Raw genomic sequence first — 19,012 nt, 5'->3', positions numbered from 1 at the left:
GAGTAAGATTCCATTTCTAGGTCATTATATTAATGGAGGACTTAAAAAGACTAATTCCAGCTCTGCACAATAAGCTTGTGTTTGTCAATAGATCTGTCAACACATTTGCAATTAACTACTGCATCTATAAGGTATATGTCAGCTTTCAGAATATCAGTAGAGAAGGAAAATTCTAGCCCAAGCCTACATTCTCCTCCATCAATGGCTTAAGGTTTAAGTTGAAGGTAGGAAGAGCTGTAGAGGTTCTGGTAGTCAGGGATTTATTTCCTGTGTGGAGCACAGCTTTGCTTCCTGTTTCTGTTAAACACAGGGCAGAGAATTCAATTCAGAATCTTCTGCTTACTTTCAGCAGCCTCCACATTTCAAACTTGCTTTATATGAACATAAAAATGTGAAGGAAAACAAAGAAGTCAAAATAAACCTTCTGGGACTACCTGTACAGAATTTAAACCTGCCTTTACTGTTCACAGCAAAACAAATGACACAAGTGTCAGTGTGCTGCTGAATGGTGTACACAATCCCTTTAAGAGATTCTTCTCCAGGCAGGTTCCCACTACTCTTTTTAAAACCTGAGTTACAATACAAACAGGCCAAACTAAAGTTGAGGAGACAGAATTGTGCCTGGCAGTTCTTTTCCTCCTAGGTAAAAGACAAGGGGATGGGCTTTTCTCAGTTACTGCAGAAATGAAAGGGAAATCTTGGTGCTCATGTGATGGGCACAAATGCCATCTGGGCAGTAGCAAGGGCATAGGTTATTATGGCTTCCACATGTGCTCACAGGTATGTGCCTACAGATTACTGATGACACAGGAACTGACTCATGATCCCAAGTTAACCAATGTCAGAAAGGTCAGAAGAGCCCAGAGTTGGCACACGGTAATCCATACCTCTGGCTTAGTAACAGAGAAGCCAAATGCTGAAGCATGAACTGAACAATTGACTCTTTTTGGCCTGTTCAACACTTAACCCATAGAAACACTTCTGTTAACATCAAGCAGAGTTATGGACTAAACCAGTGAAAACATGCTCTCTTTCCTCCACCACCTTCCAATATATCCTTGTTTCTAAACTTCTTTGCATCAGTCTGATCTCTTCCCACAGACAGCAAGTTGTACAATTTCTTCTCTACCAGCTGAACAATCAGCAACACTTACACCCCCACAACTGCGCACCTGATAGAGGTCATTTCTCATGTTAATTATGTCCTTGTAATTCAAATCGGGCATCACTTCCAAGAGGTTTTTCACCAGGTCAGTATGAAGGTGGATAATTGCTAAATGAAGGACACTGAAACAAACAAAGAACAGATTAACAATTTCACACTGTTGTCAAATTTATTACAAAAATGTCAAGGCTTTGCTGTAGATCTGACTATATTCTGATATAAACATTTGACTGACTGTTAGAGGTAATGATTCCAGCGCTAAGTACCAACACCTAAAATGAATCCCAGCATTAAAAAAAGCAGGCCAGAAGGTAACTGCTTAACCCTTCAATCACAAAAGCAAACTCAGGATGGCTTTTGTTGGCCCTCAGCATAACTTCACTACTAGGCTAATAGACAAAATGTGTGGCACAATTATTTCAGAAATCCTCAGATTCTCTCCTGGTTTGCTCTTTTTTCATATTTTGAATTATGCAGCAGATAAACACTTCTTACTGTCAAAACCTTCCTGCAGAATTTCCACAGGCCTCTCTGCCACCGAAGCAGATTTTCCCTTGGGGGTTTCCCCAGATCTGTGGGTTTTTCTTTATTTCATTTTCAAACAGCAAAATGACTAAGGACTCAGGCCCAATGACTAACAACCACAGGACCCGCAAGCAGTGGCCAGGGGCATCATGCCAAAAAAGCACCTGTTTTGAGACATGAGTGACTGCACAGCAAGACACTTTACTTCTGCTGTGTTAATGCAATGGCCCTTCCTGTGCTTTTCTCCAGAGGCAGGTCCTACACCACCAGCCTGAGCAGCTGGACGTGCAGCATGGCACCAGGAAAAAAGCAGGTTGTGATTCCCATCCCCTCTGTCCCACAGAGTTCCATTTGCCTTGTTCCATTGAGATTTCATTTGAAAATCATGCCCTTTGTTTTGAAACACATCCTGCCAAGCACTTCCTTAGCCGATGCTGGCCACCTTCTAGACTCATCTTTTTAGCAAGTTGCTGCTGACACAAAATAATCAACACGGGACATGTGGTGTGTCTGTTATGCCACTTTAGAAATACCTGAATAGTCTCAGAGTCATACTTTTGTCAGAAAAATAAAAAGAAGTTCTGTGCCATTTAAGGCAAGGAGTCATCTTGAAATTGAGATGGAGAGCAGTGAAAGCCAGAAGATATTTTTAAAAAAGAAAAACAAAAAGTAACTTACCAACCAAACTCATCCTTAAAGGGTGTTTTTGATTCTATACACTGCCACTGGAAGTACTATGGCACCTTGCTTCCTTCAACTCTCCTGTGCTGTTCAAACAGTCTCACCATTACTGGAAAAACAGCTGTTCCTCTGCTCTGACAGATGCTTTTTATTATGCTCTGTATCATGCTGACATTTTATTTCCAAATCTCACTGCAGAAACACATTTGTTCTTCTACTGCTTTTAGTTCTCTTTTCAGCAGCAAGTATTTTAATTTTACCCTACCATTATATGTGATGCTGCTGACTAGACCATGAAAGGTCAGTTCCATTTCTTAAACATTCCTACGTGAAAAAATGCATTTGAGCACCACTGTAGAGCCATCAAATACCTACAGATCAGTGGTACTGGTATAAATACAGTCACAGCCAGTGTTACTGAGTGTCAGCAGCAGTAAATATACACTCATCACAGATTGCTGGGTTCTGTCTCAAAGCCATAAATAGTTGACAGCAACATTTTTTAAAGGCTTACTCAAAAACTTTTTAGTTGCCATATAATTTTAATGATTAAAGTGAAAATTGGGGCAATTTATTAATTAATTTTGACCTTTTCCTTCTCCCCTAAGAGAGAGCTGGAAGACAATCACCAAAGCTTTGCTTTGTAAAAAAGTTTTGAAGTAATACAGATGTATGACATGCTCACAGAATAAATCCATCTCAGGAGAAAGGCAGCGTGAACTTGAGCCTCACACACTCGCAGGTACTTCTTGATTCAGGAAGAAAACAACTGTTTACCATCATTCTAAGAAGTATTGTAACTTAGTTAAAATGCCCTGCAAGTCCAAAACTGAGGAGCACCTTATTGATATTTAAAGGCAGGTCCTACTTGCTCAAGACTAGCCCCCCCCACCTTTTTTTTTTAAACACAGAAGCTGTGCTTTTCATAGTGCTTGCAGATTTTGTTGCTAGCTCCCACCTCGTTCACATTCTTGCTTATCTCAAAGCAGACATTAGGTTTCCAGTTGGAAAGCTAAGCTAGTAAAGTAGCTCTCTCTGATTGTGCAGTCCTCTATCTGTAATCTGAGACCTATTTTCACTGAAAATGGAGTGAAAGCAGTAACCTATCTCAGAATAATTGAACAGTGAGATACAGGTCTTGGTCACGTGAAATTTTCTTTCTACCTGGACACCTTGAGGCTGTATGGCTTCTACTGTTCAAAACACTACAATTTAAGGAAATGCAGGTGATTGCACAGCGCCTGCCAGCTAAAAAGTGACGATGTGATAGTGTCACTTGCTTATTCAAGAGATTATCTTTGCCTGTGCTTAGAGATGCTTCTGCTGAATTTCATTTTAAATAACTACTGATCATTAGTTCCTCACAGTACTTCACTCTGAGTTCCACAGAATCTGCATGGCTGTAGAGGAACAAAGTGGATTTCCACTTCAACTCACATTATTGAAGGACTGATGTGCAAATATTAGCGGCCAAGTCTGCCACGAACATCTGTGCAATCCCTTGGAAGACAACAGTACAGCACAGACATAAGCAAGAGCAAAATAATGTCCTCTGGGAAGAACCTGGTGTCAGTGGGAGAAATGCAGTATGGACCCTCCAGCTATTGTTTCTACATCTCCTGGTGAATCTCTTACTTGAAGCATCCTATGAAGAATTAAGGACTTGCACAGAATAAAAAGGGTGCTCTCCTTCAGCACCAAGCTGAGGATCCCCATACACCGTGTATCATGATGCAAGCACAGCAATTCATGCTCAGTCAAGATTTTAAGTAAAAGACAAAAAATCTCAAACTCACAACATGCTCAACATATCCTCAATGACCAGATTACTTTCTGACTGGTGCTGGATCAATGAACTTTATGGTGTACATGACTTCTTTGCAAATGAAACAAAAATGTCTAAATCACAGCTGTACCTCTCCCAAACAGCAGAAAGGAGAGCAGTTATTTATTTGATTAGAGCAGTGGTGCCACTGGTGATTGGCACCCGTGAGGGACAGAACAAATTGACTATACCATTCTGCCCTCAAATCCATCGGTTTCAACCCAGTATGGTCAACTCACTTGTCTCCATTATCATCCTGGACAGCGGTGAGATGGCGCTGAGCTGCCAACAGCATCTTCACATCTCCAGTTACGGCATAATCAAAGAGAGCATTGCAGTGACACCTGGCAAGCTGCATGGCCTTCTCCAGGAACAGAGCATCTGCAACACAAAATTTTGTCTGCATCAGCTCAGTTGTTTTCCGTGGACCACCACCTACTTTTGACAGGCATTTGTGCTGTCACAGAAATACAAAGTGCAGTCCACCAAGCATTATTCACTGCTTCACTGAGATGGTTGCTAATTACTTCTGAGAGATAAGGACAGAGGGAATGAACGCCTTGGAAGAAAAACTAGGTGCATGCTGAGCATTCAGGCAGCAGGAACCCTGAGAACAGTCAAATCTGGAAGCTCCGTCTGGTTTGACTAGCACTGAATTAACAGCACTGATGTGCAGTTGTGTGTAATGAGACAAAAGGAGCAGAACTTGGATCTGGAACTTGCAGGTCCCAGTAGTTTTGCCTTGAAGAAGCTGAGGCACATGAAGCCTAAGTGACCCATCAAATATTGCAGAGAAGCTCATAGAAAAGCTATGGAGTAAATGCAGGGCTTTGCACTCCTCCTCCAACTCAAATCATGCAGTCTAGCCTGCTTTACAGCAGCAGCACAGAGAGTCTGTTCTTCTGTTTAAAACATTTCACTTTTTACAATGGTTAGTATTTGTATCCTGATTTTAGAATTATAAAATGGACAGCCACTGAGATTTCAAAAAGCAGAAGTTGTCATGGTGGGGAGGCAGAAGGGAGAAAGGAGAGAAAAGAAACTCATTTGCAGAAAAAAGTAACTCCAGCTGCTCTGTCAATACTTCTGTGGTTCTGTATCAGCAAGAAACTGGTGAAAATGAAACAGATGAACTCTGAAACTACGGCGTCATTCTGTGAAGCAGAAGCATCTGAAACCAGCCTGTATTTTGAACAGTTTCATGTTTTTATAAAATCTTGTAAGGTTGGGGATTACTAAGAGCAAACAAGTACAACAGACTGTGTCATTTACAGCATAATGGGGAGACAATACCCAGGATTTCCAGCTACACAAAACCAGGCATTTAGACTGAGTCAGAAGTGTATCCCTGATGAACACGAACACATCATTCCTCTAAGGCAAAGACTTATTCAGCTCTCCATGAAGCTTTTTGTTCTGGCCAGTACATCCCTGTGGCTGCTGTACTGTATGCCTGGGCTGAAAGATTTATATTTGCTATTTCCCTCTCAACACTAAACATGTTATATTCAGGATACATATTCAGGGTAAAGGGTGTTAAACAATTCAGTCTTTTCTTGTTATGCACACTTCCAAAGATCAAAGAACTCGATGCTGAAACTCCCTGGTTTTCCATATCAAACACATGGGAAAGATATCTTTCAAAAGATTACATGCATCTTTTAGCCCAATACCAAATGGTCTAGCCTGCAGTAGCTATTTTATGGAGCCTGTTTTTCTGCACCAATTCTTTGTATCATCGGGAGCTAGAAATTGCCTCCTTTCATGCCATTACAACAGACAAAAAAAGAAATGGTCAGCTTCCTGCCTACAATGTTCATTGCTTGGAAAACAGGTAAACAATTCCGACCCCTCCTTCACGACAGCTAAATGGACATTACTATTTCTTCATATCAGCACAAGATTTTGTTTTCTGAACCAGTCATGGGATTTATCACAACCAAAACTGCAAACAGCAGGTTGCTTCAGCTTTTCTCAAGAGCACCATCTGTTCTCAGGTCACAAGAAGCTACACCTTTGAGCTGTTTACAACTACAGCCCATCCCTGTGCCACTTTGGATTCCCAAGCCACGGTTTCTAGTGCTGTTAATAGCAAGTGTCAGACAGGGCTGACACACACAAGGTAATGTGCCCTCTCCCTGACCCAGGGAATAACAAAAGTGGTCTAGATCATGTTGCACTTGGTAAAAATGAAGCCCAAAAAATTCCTTCCTGCTCAATTCCTACCACTACCAAGTCTCTCCAGTCCAACTACCATTTTTTTCATTTTATGCTAAGCATGATTACTCAAATCTTTTAAAATCAACTGTTTAAAAAAAAAAAAAATCCAGGAAATGCATGTCTTGCTGTCTGGGAAAGTAGCCTTTATATATTTTAGAGCTCTGCTGCTAAACCAGTTCTGTTGACTATCCTTGCTTTCCTCCTTTTGTTTTCTTGCCTGAAATCAAAAGACAAAACCCTTTGCAACTGAATTAAAATGGTAAGATAAAAAAAGCAGTTCTTTATTAGAAGCTTCCAGGTGCGTCCATACTTACGGGCTATGGGCACACTCAGTAACGGATTTCTACAGTTTTTTTAAGTTTAACAAATTATTGTATCTAGCAAACACTGTCCAATTCGAAGAGCAGTTGGTTAGGTAATTTTTCACCAGGTACTGGGACCACTGGAGCTGGTCCAGGACTTCTTTGCCCCACTTCTTGTTATGTCTTCTAAGATTCTGATTGGAAAACATAATGTTCTTCTTGTAGGTCCTCTACTTGAAAATAAGACTGAACAGTATTTCAGGAGTGTATCAGAGGGTTAGCTTATTACTCTAAAATTCAAGAGAAAGGGTAGGCAAAATACCAGGAACTGTCTAACCATTTACTAATGGTCTACAAAGCTACGAATATATGAAAAATACATAAAAAGCAAAAATTTTTAGGCATCAGTTTGATGCATAACACTTTGTACCCAACAGCTATTTTACTGAGTATTTGCCAAATAGAAATTGGGCAAAATTTCCATTTTAAATTCAAACCTATAATGCTACTTTGAAAGAAATTTAACTGTGTTGCAGGGAAGAACTGCTGCAACAGTCATCCTAACATCCAATAACTCATCCACTAGAGTCACTCAAATATCAAAAGCCAAGTCAATTGCTGAGTTGTATTCCATCTGCCTTCACTGCTTGCAGCGTTCCTTCCTCACACAAATTTATTAAAAGGCAGTGTTAAACATGCCCAGCAAGCAAAGCTGTCTCATCTCCTTGCATCACAAGCAGAAGCTCAAGTGCCCAGTGGCAGTACAAAGGTGGAAGATTATCTACAAAACTAGATATGGGGAGGCACCTTAGATCTGGGGGAATGGAATCTCTCCCGTTTCCTCCAGGAGGCATTACTATGTCCAGAAAACAGCAAGCAGACATTTTTGGAGTTTCCAGACCTTTAATACTTGCTTTGCCCTTACTGCAGTTTGATTTACCCTAAATACATTTACTTGTTCACTTACCCTGCCACCTGCAGTCTGCTTCGCTTACTTCAGTTTTACAAGAAGAAACAGAATCCTCCTTCTCCTCATTAACAGCAGATGTTCTGCACTCAGTCCTCTCCATGGTTTCCACCTTCACATCATGTTTCATGTCCCATTTGTCACTTTGTTTATCAGAGCTCTTCCTGTCTTGTTCAGCTGCACAATTTGATAGACCTTCTAACAAAAAGTAGAATCATTAGTGTCCTGTACTGTTGCTTTTTTTAATACAAGTGATAAAACACAACCAGACAAAACCAAACGCTGAAAAATAAATACGAAAATTTACTTCAACATAAAACTTATCACTAAACTCATGAACCATAATATTCCAGATGCCAACACACATGGACAGGATAGTGATGTGACTTGCTCTAAAGTGATGTTAAGTTTTTGACAGCCTCTACTTTAAAAATAAACCGTTTTATATTACAACAGATTTACATCTCTTTTTATGGTACAAGAATGTAAGTCTGAAGTGCTCACATGAAATCTAGCAGAATTACTCAGATACATTTTTTTTTCCCTAACAGCAAGTTCATCCCCGAGACTCTGGAAATATCTATGGAGTATTCAACATGTACATCTGAAATTATATTCCTATTTTAGGAAGCCAAGAGTGTCCTTATTATTAACTTAATCTTTTCCATTGGTTTCTCTGGGCAGTACCAGACTGTGGCAACAAAGGAAGAGACATTTTTGGTGATCTAGTCCTTGGGTCACCTGTAATCAGCACATTCAAGCAAGCGAAAGGGCTGTTGCTTGAAACAATACACTGAATGCAGAAGCCACATGGAGGGGTTTTGGTGACTGCTGCTCAGGACTGCACAGTAAAAAGGAACTACACTTGGAGAGGAAGAAAGAGAAGCAGGGCAGTACAACCTACACAAAACCCCTCTGCTGCCAGAGATTCAAGAAGAGGCTTTCCCCAGCATGCTTAGCTAGAGCTGCCTGACACTTTGGCTCATACTGTAGAAGAAAATACAGGTCAAACTCAATTTAACTGTTGGAAGAAAGACATTTTTGCTGTTACCATGTTTCATGCCAGCATTGGACTTTGTTGTGCCAGGGTGGAAATGCATCCCTCCAAAGGCAGAGTATCCGTATGAAGGAAAACTGAACCCTAAAGAAAGGAAAAGGGTTAAGAATTAATAGAATTACATCCTAAACCAATGAGAACGCTAAACCTAAAGAAGTGAGTTTTTGTTTTCTGCATATCTTCTGCTTTATTCCATGCAATAAATTTTCCAGGCTAAAGGTGAGCTCTCCCCTACCCCTTCAAAAATCCAAAGAAATTCTAAGTGGTCGGCTAGTGACACTTTCTTATCCCAACATGCATAAGACCACACAGATGTAGTACCATTACATCCTTCCTCTAAAACTCAACTGAGACATCACAAGCTGCCTCTGTGCTTTATCCTTCCTCTAAAACTCGACTGAGACATCACAAGCTGCCTCTGTGCTTTTGAATCCTTGTGATTACAACAAATTTGTATTCTGGTGTTATGCTATACATGTGCTGCTAGCAACAGATGTAGCAATTTGATGCTGCTCTATCTTCTGCTCTAAAAAAAGGGCTGTGGTTCAGATGACATTTCCTGACCTATAGGTTTTTAATGCTCTGCTGCAAGAACCAAAGTAATGCTCCTATGATCCTGCATATCAGATATGACTGACCCTGACTTCAACAGATAGAGCACAGTAGAAAAGTTACTAAATAGTATCTCCAATTTTTAATAGTTCTTTGCACTAACAGGGTTCATTTGCCAAATTCCACTCGTGGTCCAAGAAACAATTCAGAACCTGTTTAAATTTACACACACAAAATATTATTAACTGAGCTGTCTCATTAATTTCAGTGCCTCCAAGACCCTAGGAAGCAACAAAGCTTCGAAGTTGGAAGGCAAAGGAGATGACAAAGTGTTTAGAATAAGGAGATGCTTGATTGAATTGAGTAACACGAGTATAAAGGCAACAGAGTCAGGTCTTATATGCCTAGGAGACAAAATCGTCTTCACATTTTAAAAATCAGCATGAACATCTGTCCTGCTCTCAAAGTAGAACCCTTTTCCCTCTTTGCCCAAACCTGCTGCCTTACCAGAGCCAGCACCGCCACCTGCCCCTCCATACATGCCACCACCTCCGGCGCCACTGCCTCCACCATAGCCATCAGAGAAGTTTGGCATGAGTTTCTGTCGTTTCCTTTGCACTTCTTCTTTATCTGGGATAGAAGGAACAGAGCAAACAGGGAGTCAGTCCTGCTGGTGGCCAGGCACAGCGCAGGGTGTGCATACAGAAAGCACCACTACAGTTACAAGTTCATAAAGGAAAATGAAAAGTGTGGTAGAAGAGTCAACTTTCCTCAAGCTCCAAATAGCAGAAAATTTTTGTATGTACCAGAGCAGTGAGAACTCCTCTGAGAAACAAGCCAGGGCCAAGTCCCCAGTCAGACCAGCAGCATGGCTTGGGCCTGAGTGGTCTCCTCAGCTGTGTGCTCAGACTCAGGGGATGCATGTGGAGGTGTCTTGGGGGGCTCAGAACTTCCTCCAAAAGTGTCTCATGTACTTGGAGCCCTGGAGATTGTGGTGCCAAATTTCTTCAATGTCTAAGCCAAGGCATGAATCAGCATAAGTGCTCCAAATCACAAGTTTGTTCAAGAAAATTTGCCTTTGGGGAATATAAGCACAGGCTCTTCTTCCAAGCAAATCTACTTCAGAAATGGAGCCTTATCAGAGGATCACAAGACACTTTGAGTTTCAACAGTGCAGAGTACCTGCAGTGCCCCTTGACTTCTGTTTAAGGGATGGCAAGAAATGGTGAAAACTGTGCTTGCTTGAAATGATTTACTTAAAATACCATGACAGCCACTAGAACAAAGACAACTTATTTTCAGGCAGGGACATATTACTGTCAAACCATGCTGAGTAGCAGTAGAAAAAAAAAGCCTAAACTTATATTATAGTGTAAGTCCAAAATAAGACTTAGTCCCCTGGAAAGCAAACCACAAAGATTTAAAAGGACTATGCCCATGACTGGGGAAAGTGAAAATGTCATGACAAGAGCTACAAAAATAGGGATACAAATATTACATGGGCTAAAATCCAGTAGAACTGTTGAGAAAAGAACAAAGTATCATTTGTTTATTAAACCATCTAGTAGTTTTCAACAGCCATATGACAAAAAGAAATTTCATGCACAGGCACATCAGTCAGTGCATCAGATGAGACAGCTGAATACATGAGACAGTACACTGACAAATCCACGTGCATTGTTTCCAGGTACACATGATGAGTAAGTATGCATGCATGCACGCATCAGGCATACTCACACTGATGAGGAGAGAAAACTCTAGAGAGCAATCTAGTCAGAGAAACAAAAAAATCCACATACGTGTGTCTAAGTTTGTGGGAACATTTGCAACAAGGGAAAAATATAGTTCCTAAATGGTAATTTCATTATTAGGTTGCATAGGGGATTTGAAAATGCACATAACAATGTTGAGCTAATTTTACTCGTGTAAGAGGCACATGAAAGAGGTTTGCTTCAAATCTGGCAACTTTGCTCTGCAGTTGTACACTTTGCTTCCCTTAGCACTTGTGCAAGAGGTTCCTGAAATCATTACTAAGAAGAAATCCTCTGGCAACTCTGAAAGCTTTCATGCTTTCTGCTATTTTATTCTAACAGTTGTGAAGTAGACTCACTTGGACCATCACCCTCCTCAGCTGTGCTGAGTGTCTCACCACTAATGCACATGTATTTTAGAGATTTTGACAGGGAATTGATTTCAACACAGCTCTACCTTAGGCACAGAAAACAGTCAAGATTAGAACTCAGTGGTGTAACCTGCAGGCAGGTAAACTGCTAAGCAGAAAGATTATCTTAATACAATGAAACACCAGTTATGACTTGGGCCTCAAGGCATTTCCATATCATCAACATTATTGGTATTTAAAACTGTGACTGCCAGTGCCATTCCCGTCAAACATTTCAAATGCAGACTTCAAAGGGCACAGATCTGCTGGTTAAACTTCTTTTCAGTAATAATTTAGGAAGCCGGTCCAATACCAACTATTCTACTTCTGCTAAGCTGCTAGAATTTTAAACACAAGAGATTGAAACAGCACTTTCCCTGCTCTCACAAGAAATGTCTTGGGCTTACTTTAGTATTACAGGCAACTGGAAAATTCAGAAACATCAGTGATGTTGGCGTGATGGTAAAAGGTGAGAACTGCAAAATATGTACCTTTTCCACCAGGCACCAAACAGGCTTTGGTTTAGGGTTTGATCTGAAAGCACTGACAGTAAAATCTCCTCAGGTATTATTTGGCAGAAACTCAGAGGAAGAGAGTGCCATCTACTGTATGGACGGGCATGTGTGCATATAGGGAACCTGCAAGGAACAAGCCTCACTTAGAAAATACACATGGATTTACTGCCTACCAGTCCTACAACAACACCTACAAAGCGCATTATAAAGCTACCACACTGCATACTGACTCTGCCCAAAACAAGGAGGCAAATATATTTTCTAAAAGTAACAGCTAAAACCAAAAATTCCTCATCCAACCAGTCCTATCTTATTAAAAACGTTCCTAGGGACCCTACAGTTTTTCTGTTCCCAATCTATAAAACGAGTTTAATAAGTTACCTTTGATTTCCGGATAGTAGAGAAAAGGCTTTGGTTCGCTTGTTTCTAGATCAGATTTCCTACGCAGTTGTACAAATACAGATGCTGGCTTTGTGATATTGACATCTCGGTACTTGGGTGTTTTGAACACAATAGCAAACTGTGAAGGAAACAAAGATAAGCATATCTATCATGGAGCATGGCTTTTGACAACTTGGCTTTTACATTTGCGCTATTTTGTAGGTGTTTGTTTATGGCTTGGAAGGCAAAGTTCAGAGCAAAGGGCTGTTACAGCAATAAACTTCCATTTTAGTTTTCGGTTTCACTTCTGAGCTTGACTCCTAAAGCCTTTTGGGAAAGGGAGAACTACCATGCTAAATGCCACCACATCCCCTGTGGCAGTACTGCACTGTTTGTCTCCTCATCGTTTAGCATCTCTTCTGTGGCATTCTCAGTGTGTTCACAGGAGCTCTCAGAGTTGTTTATATATCCTATCCAAATTTACACCAGTGCATGTTAAAGCAATGGGGCTTTCTCCCAATTTCCTTGTACTGTATTCCTAGTTACCTAACAGATGTCTTTAAAGAACTGTTAAGTTTCTATTATTACTAGGAAGTAACCAACCAAAGAAGAGGTCAGTATGGGATACAGATGCTTTTATCTAATTTACTAACTATAATATAATGCTATCTTACAGAGATGGGACAATCATTAACAAAGGACCAATGCTCAGTTACTTACCTGTCTATGTACATCTGTAGGAGAAAAATCTCCAAAGCCTTCCCACATACCACCATTCTCATCCTCTTCATAGAAACGTATCTGAATATCATCTACAAAGAACAAAAGAAATACTCTGGGATGCTTGTGCATTTGTTTAACCTTTGGCTATGGTTATTTCAGATAAAAATCAACATGGTTAGTTTTTGGCTGGATGAAAATACTACACAATACATCAATTACCTTTTATCTGTTTTGTGAAAACAGCAGAAATAACCCATTTTTGACATCAGGTTTAGATCAGCCTAATCCTAATGATTTCACTGAAGTTGCTTTTACTGAGCTGTAAAAAGAGAACTAGGTTCACATCATCTTCCTATTCTAGGGTTATAAAACATTCCAGAGGAGCCTTATTTGGAACAAACATGTAAGGAGGGGAGAACTGGAAGCATGAAATGTAGAAACCACCCTCTTTCCTCCAACAGTTTCAGTTCAAAAAACTGTAGCAAAACCTGAAGTGCCACAGTTCAAGTTCCGCTTGCTGCTGGCAGAGTGCCACAGTGGAGCTGCAGCTCAGAGACGTCGCGGGTGTGAGTGAGCAGTATGTCAGCAGGGACCCTTCACCCTGCAAACAGCACAGGCCAGAAACATGGCACTTGGCTTCTGCTCCTCTAAACAAATTTTCTTTCATTCTCTTTGTATTTATTTGTTTATATTTTTAGGAAAAGCACCACACTAGTACATTCCTTCCACAGCACTCCCGGTGAGAAAAAGCTAGAAAAAGCCTGTTCTCTCTTAGGGTGACTGAGGCAGGACAAGCTTCTGTAGCAGACAGGCTGCTTCCCCTGGCCCACCACCTGCTAGTCTCAAGACTCTGAACCACCACTTCCAGTCCTGCTGTCCTGCACGCTCAAGTTCCTTCAGGCAGGAGGTTTCTGAAGGCAGTGAGGTCAGGGGAAACCCCAATCCGGCTGAGGGGAAACCCCACCTCAGGGCTTCCACTGAGTCAGACATTTATTTATTTATTTTGTGCGTCAGAGTTATGTTTTATCTCAGTCCTTCTGATGGCAGAGGGTAGATGCACTATTGAAAGAAAATAGTTCTCTCAAAGTCCCTAAAAGCCCCCAAAGCTTTCTCTCTTCCCTAAGTGGTAGAAGGGCATTTACAAGAAAGACATATGGAAAAGGACAGCCTGCATCAACAGAAAATGTTACTGTGGTTTTAACAACATGTGCAGGGACTGATTCCAAACAGATGAGAACAGGGCACCCACTCTACCATGTAATCTACACCAGGGTGTCTCAAGTACTACCTGTAGCTGAAAAATACAAAGGATCTTCCTCGCTCCCAAATTTTTTCTTTTTACTTAGCCCAAATATCACCAACCCACATTTAACTATTATCTTCCAATACAAAAACAAAGTATCCTAATCCACACTGCCGAATTCTGACACATTCAAAGCCACGAGCAGAGAAAATGAACCTGTGAGAAGTATCTGTTTGCACTAAGTAACCTCTACCATAACCATATAAAAATGAAGTTATTAGCAGCAGTGCTGAACACATTAAGCTCCCATCCATGGCTAACAGAGAACGCTCATACTTACTCTTTACAATCAGGAACTTAGTAATAAATCAGAAACTTTAGAATAATTCAGAGCAGGTGTTAGTTAATGGAGTCAAACCTCACCCAGTACCCACCACCCCTCAAAATTCCAGAACATGGGCAAGGGCAGAAATTTGAGAAGAACAAAGATGATCACATGGTCAAGAGAAGCTGAATTTGCTTTGCAATAGACTATTTGGATTTATTATATCTCTGGACTGCTGGCTTGACTTCCAGAAAGGCTGAGTGCTTACAAATTCTACTGTACTATCAGAGTGAGAGAACACTAAAGACAGCACAGAAGGCTTCATGTGTACTCCAGATGAACACCCTGATGTGCCTTACAATACTCATGATTCTTACCTTTCTGAACCTTGTCACACAGCAGGTAAATCTCTTCCCCTCCTGTCACACACCCTGCTGTTCTGTCCATTCTTACAATTTTTAGGTTGGAGGCATTGGGAGCTTCTATTGAAAGGGAAGATTAAAAACAACGCTTACGTTCATAACAGATTTAGATCAAAAAAACACCCAACCAAGCACAACACACAGAAATGCAATAGAAAGACAAGGCTCCAATACAAAATACCTGAATTTGTTTGTGTTTTTTTAAACATGGATAAATCAAGGGCTTTTCATATGTAAGACAATCTTGTATCTTCTAAGTTTTGCCTGAACTGTGAACTACAAAATAAGGTCCCCGGCCATTCCAGCACAATTACTGCACTAGCAAAATAACCCAGCAGTGACCTGCATCCAGGACCCCGCACTAGTACTCATTTCATGACAACAGGGCCATGCAAGACAATGTAATTTTTTCTTCCCTGCTTTCTGACAGAGTGACACTCTTGAGAGTTGTTTCCTGTTTCTCACTATCTACAGTGCTTTGCTTTACACTGTGGCTTACTTGAAAGCATGCCAGTTTTTGGCCAGTACACTGGACTGTGATAAAAAAGCCCATGTCCACAGATCCTAGTAGAGGCATTAAGAGACAACTATTGGTCCTCAATACAGAACTATCATCCGATAAGTGAAAGCAGCTGTGACAGGCAAGTTATGGTACCACAAGTTATGTCTGTTCTGCAAGGGAGACTTGAATGGTGCCAATGAAGTATTCAAAAAAACCCCCAAACAAAACCCAAGAAAAATCTTCTGAAATTAGCAGTCAAGAATTCACCTTGGGAGATCAGAAACTAGTAACTGCCACCTGTGTAGCAACTTACAACAGCAGAAACATGCATACAAAATGTCCCCTTTGTTTGTCTCCTTAGTTTAGGACAGAATTTTTGACATCGCTACATTTCCCAATTAACAGCAAGGAGCAGACTGTAGTAGAATAGTTTCATTTAATACCTTTTGATCTAGACTTTGTACTTAAAAAACAATGATATAGACACAACTGGTGCACAAAGGAAAAAAAAAGGTACTTTTTCTGAGTCATTACAGAATGACTATCGAGAACATGGGAATCCACAGCCTCAGCAAGGAAAACTCAGGCAGCAGAAAGGGTTCAAGTAAGATGAGTCAGTATAATTTAATAGCATGGGGGAAAACATGAAGTGAAAAAATTCTCATAGAAAAAAGACAGAGGGATGCTCTAAAAAATACTGGCAGATCTAAAGGAACTGGATTGAGAACTGTGGTTATCTTTTAAAATACGGACAAGCAGATGGTTTGCAAAACTGAAAGGTGTCAAATTCTCAACCAAGACAGAAGCAAAGTAATTTTTTTCCTCACATCTCGTGTGACAACACTTTGTCACAGAAAGCAACTGAAAACTCCGCAAAATTCAAGCCCTTCTTATGGATATAACAAGAATTTACAAAACCCTCATAATAAAAGTGGCAGGATTAAACATGCTAACAGCAAAACAAAATCTTCCTCTACGGCTTACATCACCATTAAAACCCAGAATGATACCGTATGTACTTGGACAGACATGGGGCTAACTATGCATGGGCTCCTTACTTGTTATTCATCAAATACCAGGCAGGCAGGGCTACATGAGTCTATGTCCAGCAATATCTACCTGTCATTTCTGTGTGTACAAAAGCTTGCCCCTTATTAAAAAAATAATTAAAGCCAAATATACTTACTGCTGTCATATATTGCATCCGATATAACGGGATCAAGTTTCCGTGTGAAGCTGCCGTTGCTGTCAGGAAGAAAGGCTGTGAACATGAGCCGCACCACGCTGAGATCCATTTCCTTGGTCTGCTGGATGGCTGCCTGGCGGATGATTTCTCTCTCCCGTTCTGGAATTGACACACAGAGGAATTAACAAAAGGGGTAGGCACCCCTAACAAAACAGAGAGAACAAACAAACATCCAAAGGCATGGATAGTGAGGAAATGTCTTTTATGTTTAGCATTCATCAGGTTTTCCCTTTCTAAGCAGAGAGGAGCAGCTATTCAAATTATACTGCATTCATCCTGCAGTTTGTGCATCAGACCTTATTTAACTATAATTAAAAGACAGACAGAAAATTAGTATTTTCTGCTCTCACTTTATAAAGGTTGTGAAAAGGACAAAGGCCACCACTAAGGACACCAGAATTCCTGGTGTTAAGAGTGATAAAAAGAAAGCTGGCCCCTCTCTACAGTACCTGAAAGCAACACAGACCACAGGTTTTACAGGAATATGGGTGAAATGTAGCTGAATGGAACAGTGTTCCCAAAAGGAGGTCCCTAAGTTAATTAAGGATATCATGCCTTGCTGCAGTAATGCAAAATTACTCTGTCTAAGAATTCATCAGACAGCATAAGAGCCATGGAATACAGGTGCAGAGGTGGGTATAGGCAGCTGTGGAAGGAAGTTTCTCTATCCTCGTGTATGTGTTGACAGCAGACTCCTTCCTTCAGATTCCCTAAAACACGGCAACATTACACCACCTCTTAAAAGCACATAGATATTGGCTGTTGTCCCACACAACATCTTTTTCTGGCTAAGAATCTATGTTTTCAGAAGCTCAGCCTGTTTCTAGTAAAAGATCAATTAAAACCAGGCCATCATTTCTACATACCAGTTAGCTGCCTGTCTCCACATCCTTCTGCCTGCAGATAGCTGAGTTCCGGATGCACCAGGAGTCCTGGGTTGTATCCCTTCTTGCAAGCATCTATCATGCGTGTTTCCAGAGTCTCTAACACTTTCTTCTTCGTGACATGAAGTATTCCAAGATTTGCAAACCTGCCAAATTTTGATGGAGGGAATTATTTTCTTAATGCTTTAGGCCAGAGCTGCAGCAGGCAGGCAGCCTTTCTCTTACCAGAGGCAGCTACACAACCGAAGTGTACAGAAGGACTCTACAGACATACTTAGGCACTATTAGTGTTTGAGGGAAAATTTCCATCAAGAAAAATTCAGCCAAGATCACAAAACATGTAAAAAGTCCACCACTATATGACAGCGATCATATGGGTGCACTTTCCTATGGCATAAGCAGTTATCTGTCAGGCTTCAGACTTCCACTGTGAAAGCAACTTACAGAACACTGGAAAATCTGGTAGTCATACTTTGTTTGCTGCATCTTTGGCAATGACATTAATATGTCATTCTGTATGTCTGTTAAGCAGAGTATGCTCCATCTGTTCAAAACGGTTTGGAGAGCAAGCTAAGAGGCTGAAAACAGTGCAATATTTTCCAAAGGAAATGTTTTAAGCAAGGCTCTGGTCATTCTGCAAGACACTGTGGGTATCCATTTGAATGAAAAATTCCGTAATATAAGGTGTGCTTTTGTAAAAATCTCCTGGCACATTTAAAAATCAGTTAGATCTGGAAGTATGAAAACAAGACAATAACTCAATTTTCATGTAGGTCAAGTGAGGACAGGAAAGCTGTTTCTAAACATCTGATGAAAAACAAGACAGTTTAGAAAATGAGCCAAACTTTTCAAGATGAAAAGGAGCATTTGAAATAAAGCTATTTAAATTGTTGTGCGCGGTAAAGTCAGTGCACTGGGCTTGGACATCAAAAGTTACAGTTTAGAAGAATCTCTCTCTCCCAACCTTCTCAGCTTTTTAAACTTCATCATCTTCACCAACAAAGACATTCTTGAGATCACAGAACTAAAACTCACAGCCAGCATGAAACCTGATCTAAGCCTGAAAACATGGTTGGGAGCTTCAGCTCCATTTACCGATATAAACAATTATTCTTTCAAATTAAACAAGAACAGCCCAACTACAATTTCACTACAGTCTTGCTGCTCTAAACTTTAAAAGTTTGACTTATGCAGTATTTTCACGTTTATACATGTCTTGCATTAATTTCAAATCTACTAATCCTAGTTTCTTATAGCTTCTCATTACATTTCTGTTGACAGGTTTCAATAAAAGTAAAATATTGATCAAAATGGCA

The 19,012-nt window shown here is 40.5% G+C and overlaps 1 protein-coding gene across 4 annotated transcripts in view; it reads right to left on the bottom strand.

Moving 5' to 3' along the window:
* NFKB1 (nuclear factor kappa B subunit 1) overlaps positions 1 to 19,012 on the bottom strand; it is a 58,400-nt gene that overhangs the window by 9,467 nt on the left and 29,921 nt on the right. For 3 of the 4 annotated variants that reach the window (XM_048303427.1, XM_048303429.1, XM_048303426.1), the window contains exons 7-16: positions 17,679 to 17,842; positions 16,753 to 16,911; positions 15,020 to 15,124; positions 13,072 to 13,163; positions 12,352 to 12,490; positions 9,802 to 9,924; positions 8,737 to 8,826; positions 7,686 to 7,883; positions 4,436 to 4,577; positions 1,173 to 1,287 (exon numbers count right to left, since the gene is read on the bottom strand). In XM_048303427.1, the coding sequence (XP_048159384.1) occupies positions 1,173 to 1,287; positions 4,436 to 4,577; positions 7,686 to 7,883; positions 8,737 to 8,826; positions 9,802 to 9,924; positions 12,352 to 12,490; positions 13,072 to 13,163; positions 15,020 to 15,124; positions 16,753 to 16,911; positions 17,679 to 17,842 (1,327 nt within the window). The remainder of the gene's footprint in view (positions 1 to 1,172; positions 1,288 to 4,435; positions 4,578 to 7,685; positions 7,884 to 8,736; positions 8,827 to 9,801; positions 9,925 to 12,351; positions 12,491 to 13,071; positions 13,164 to 15,019; positions 15,125 to 16,752; positions 16,912 to 17,678; positions 17,843 to 19,012) is intronic. The other variant, XM_048303428.1, reaches the window with a different exon arrangement.

This window comes from Corvus hawaiiensis, chromosome 5, assembly GCF_020740725.1.
Source record: "Corvus hawaiiensis isolate bCorHaw1 chromosome 5, bCorHaw1.pri.cur, whole genome shotgun sequence".
NCBI lineage: Eukaryota > Metazoa > Chordata > Aves > Passeriformes > Corvidae > Corvus > Corvus hawaiiensis.
The sequence above is the reverse complement of the archived record's forward strand: the minus strand, read 5'-3'. Positions and strand labels throughout refer to the sequence as shown.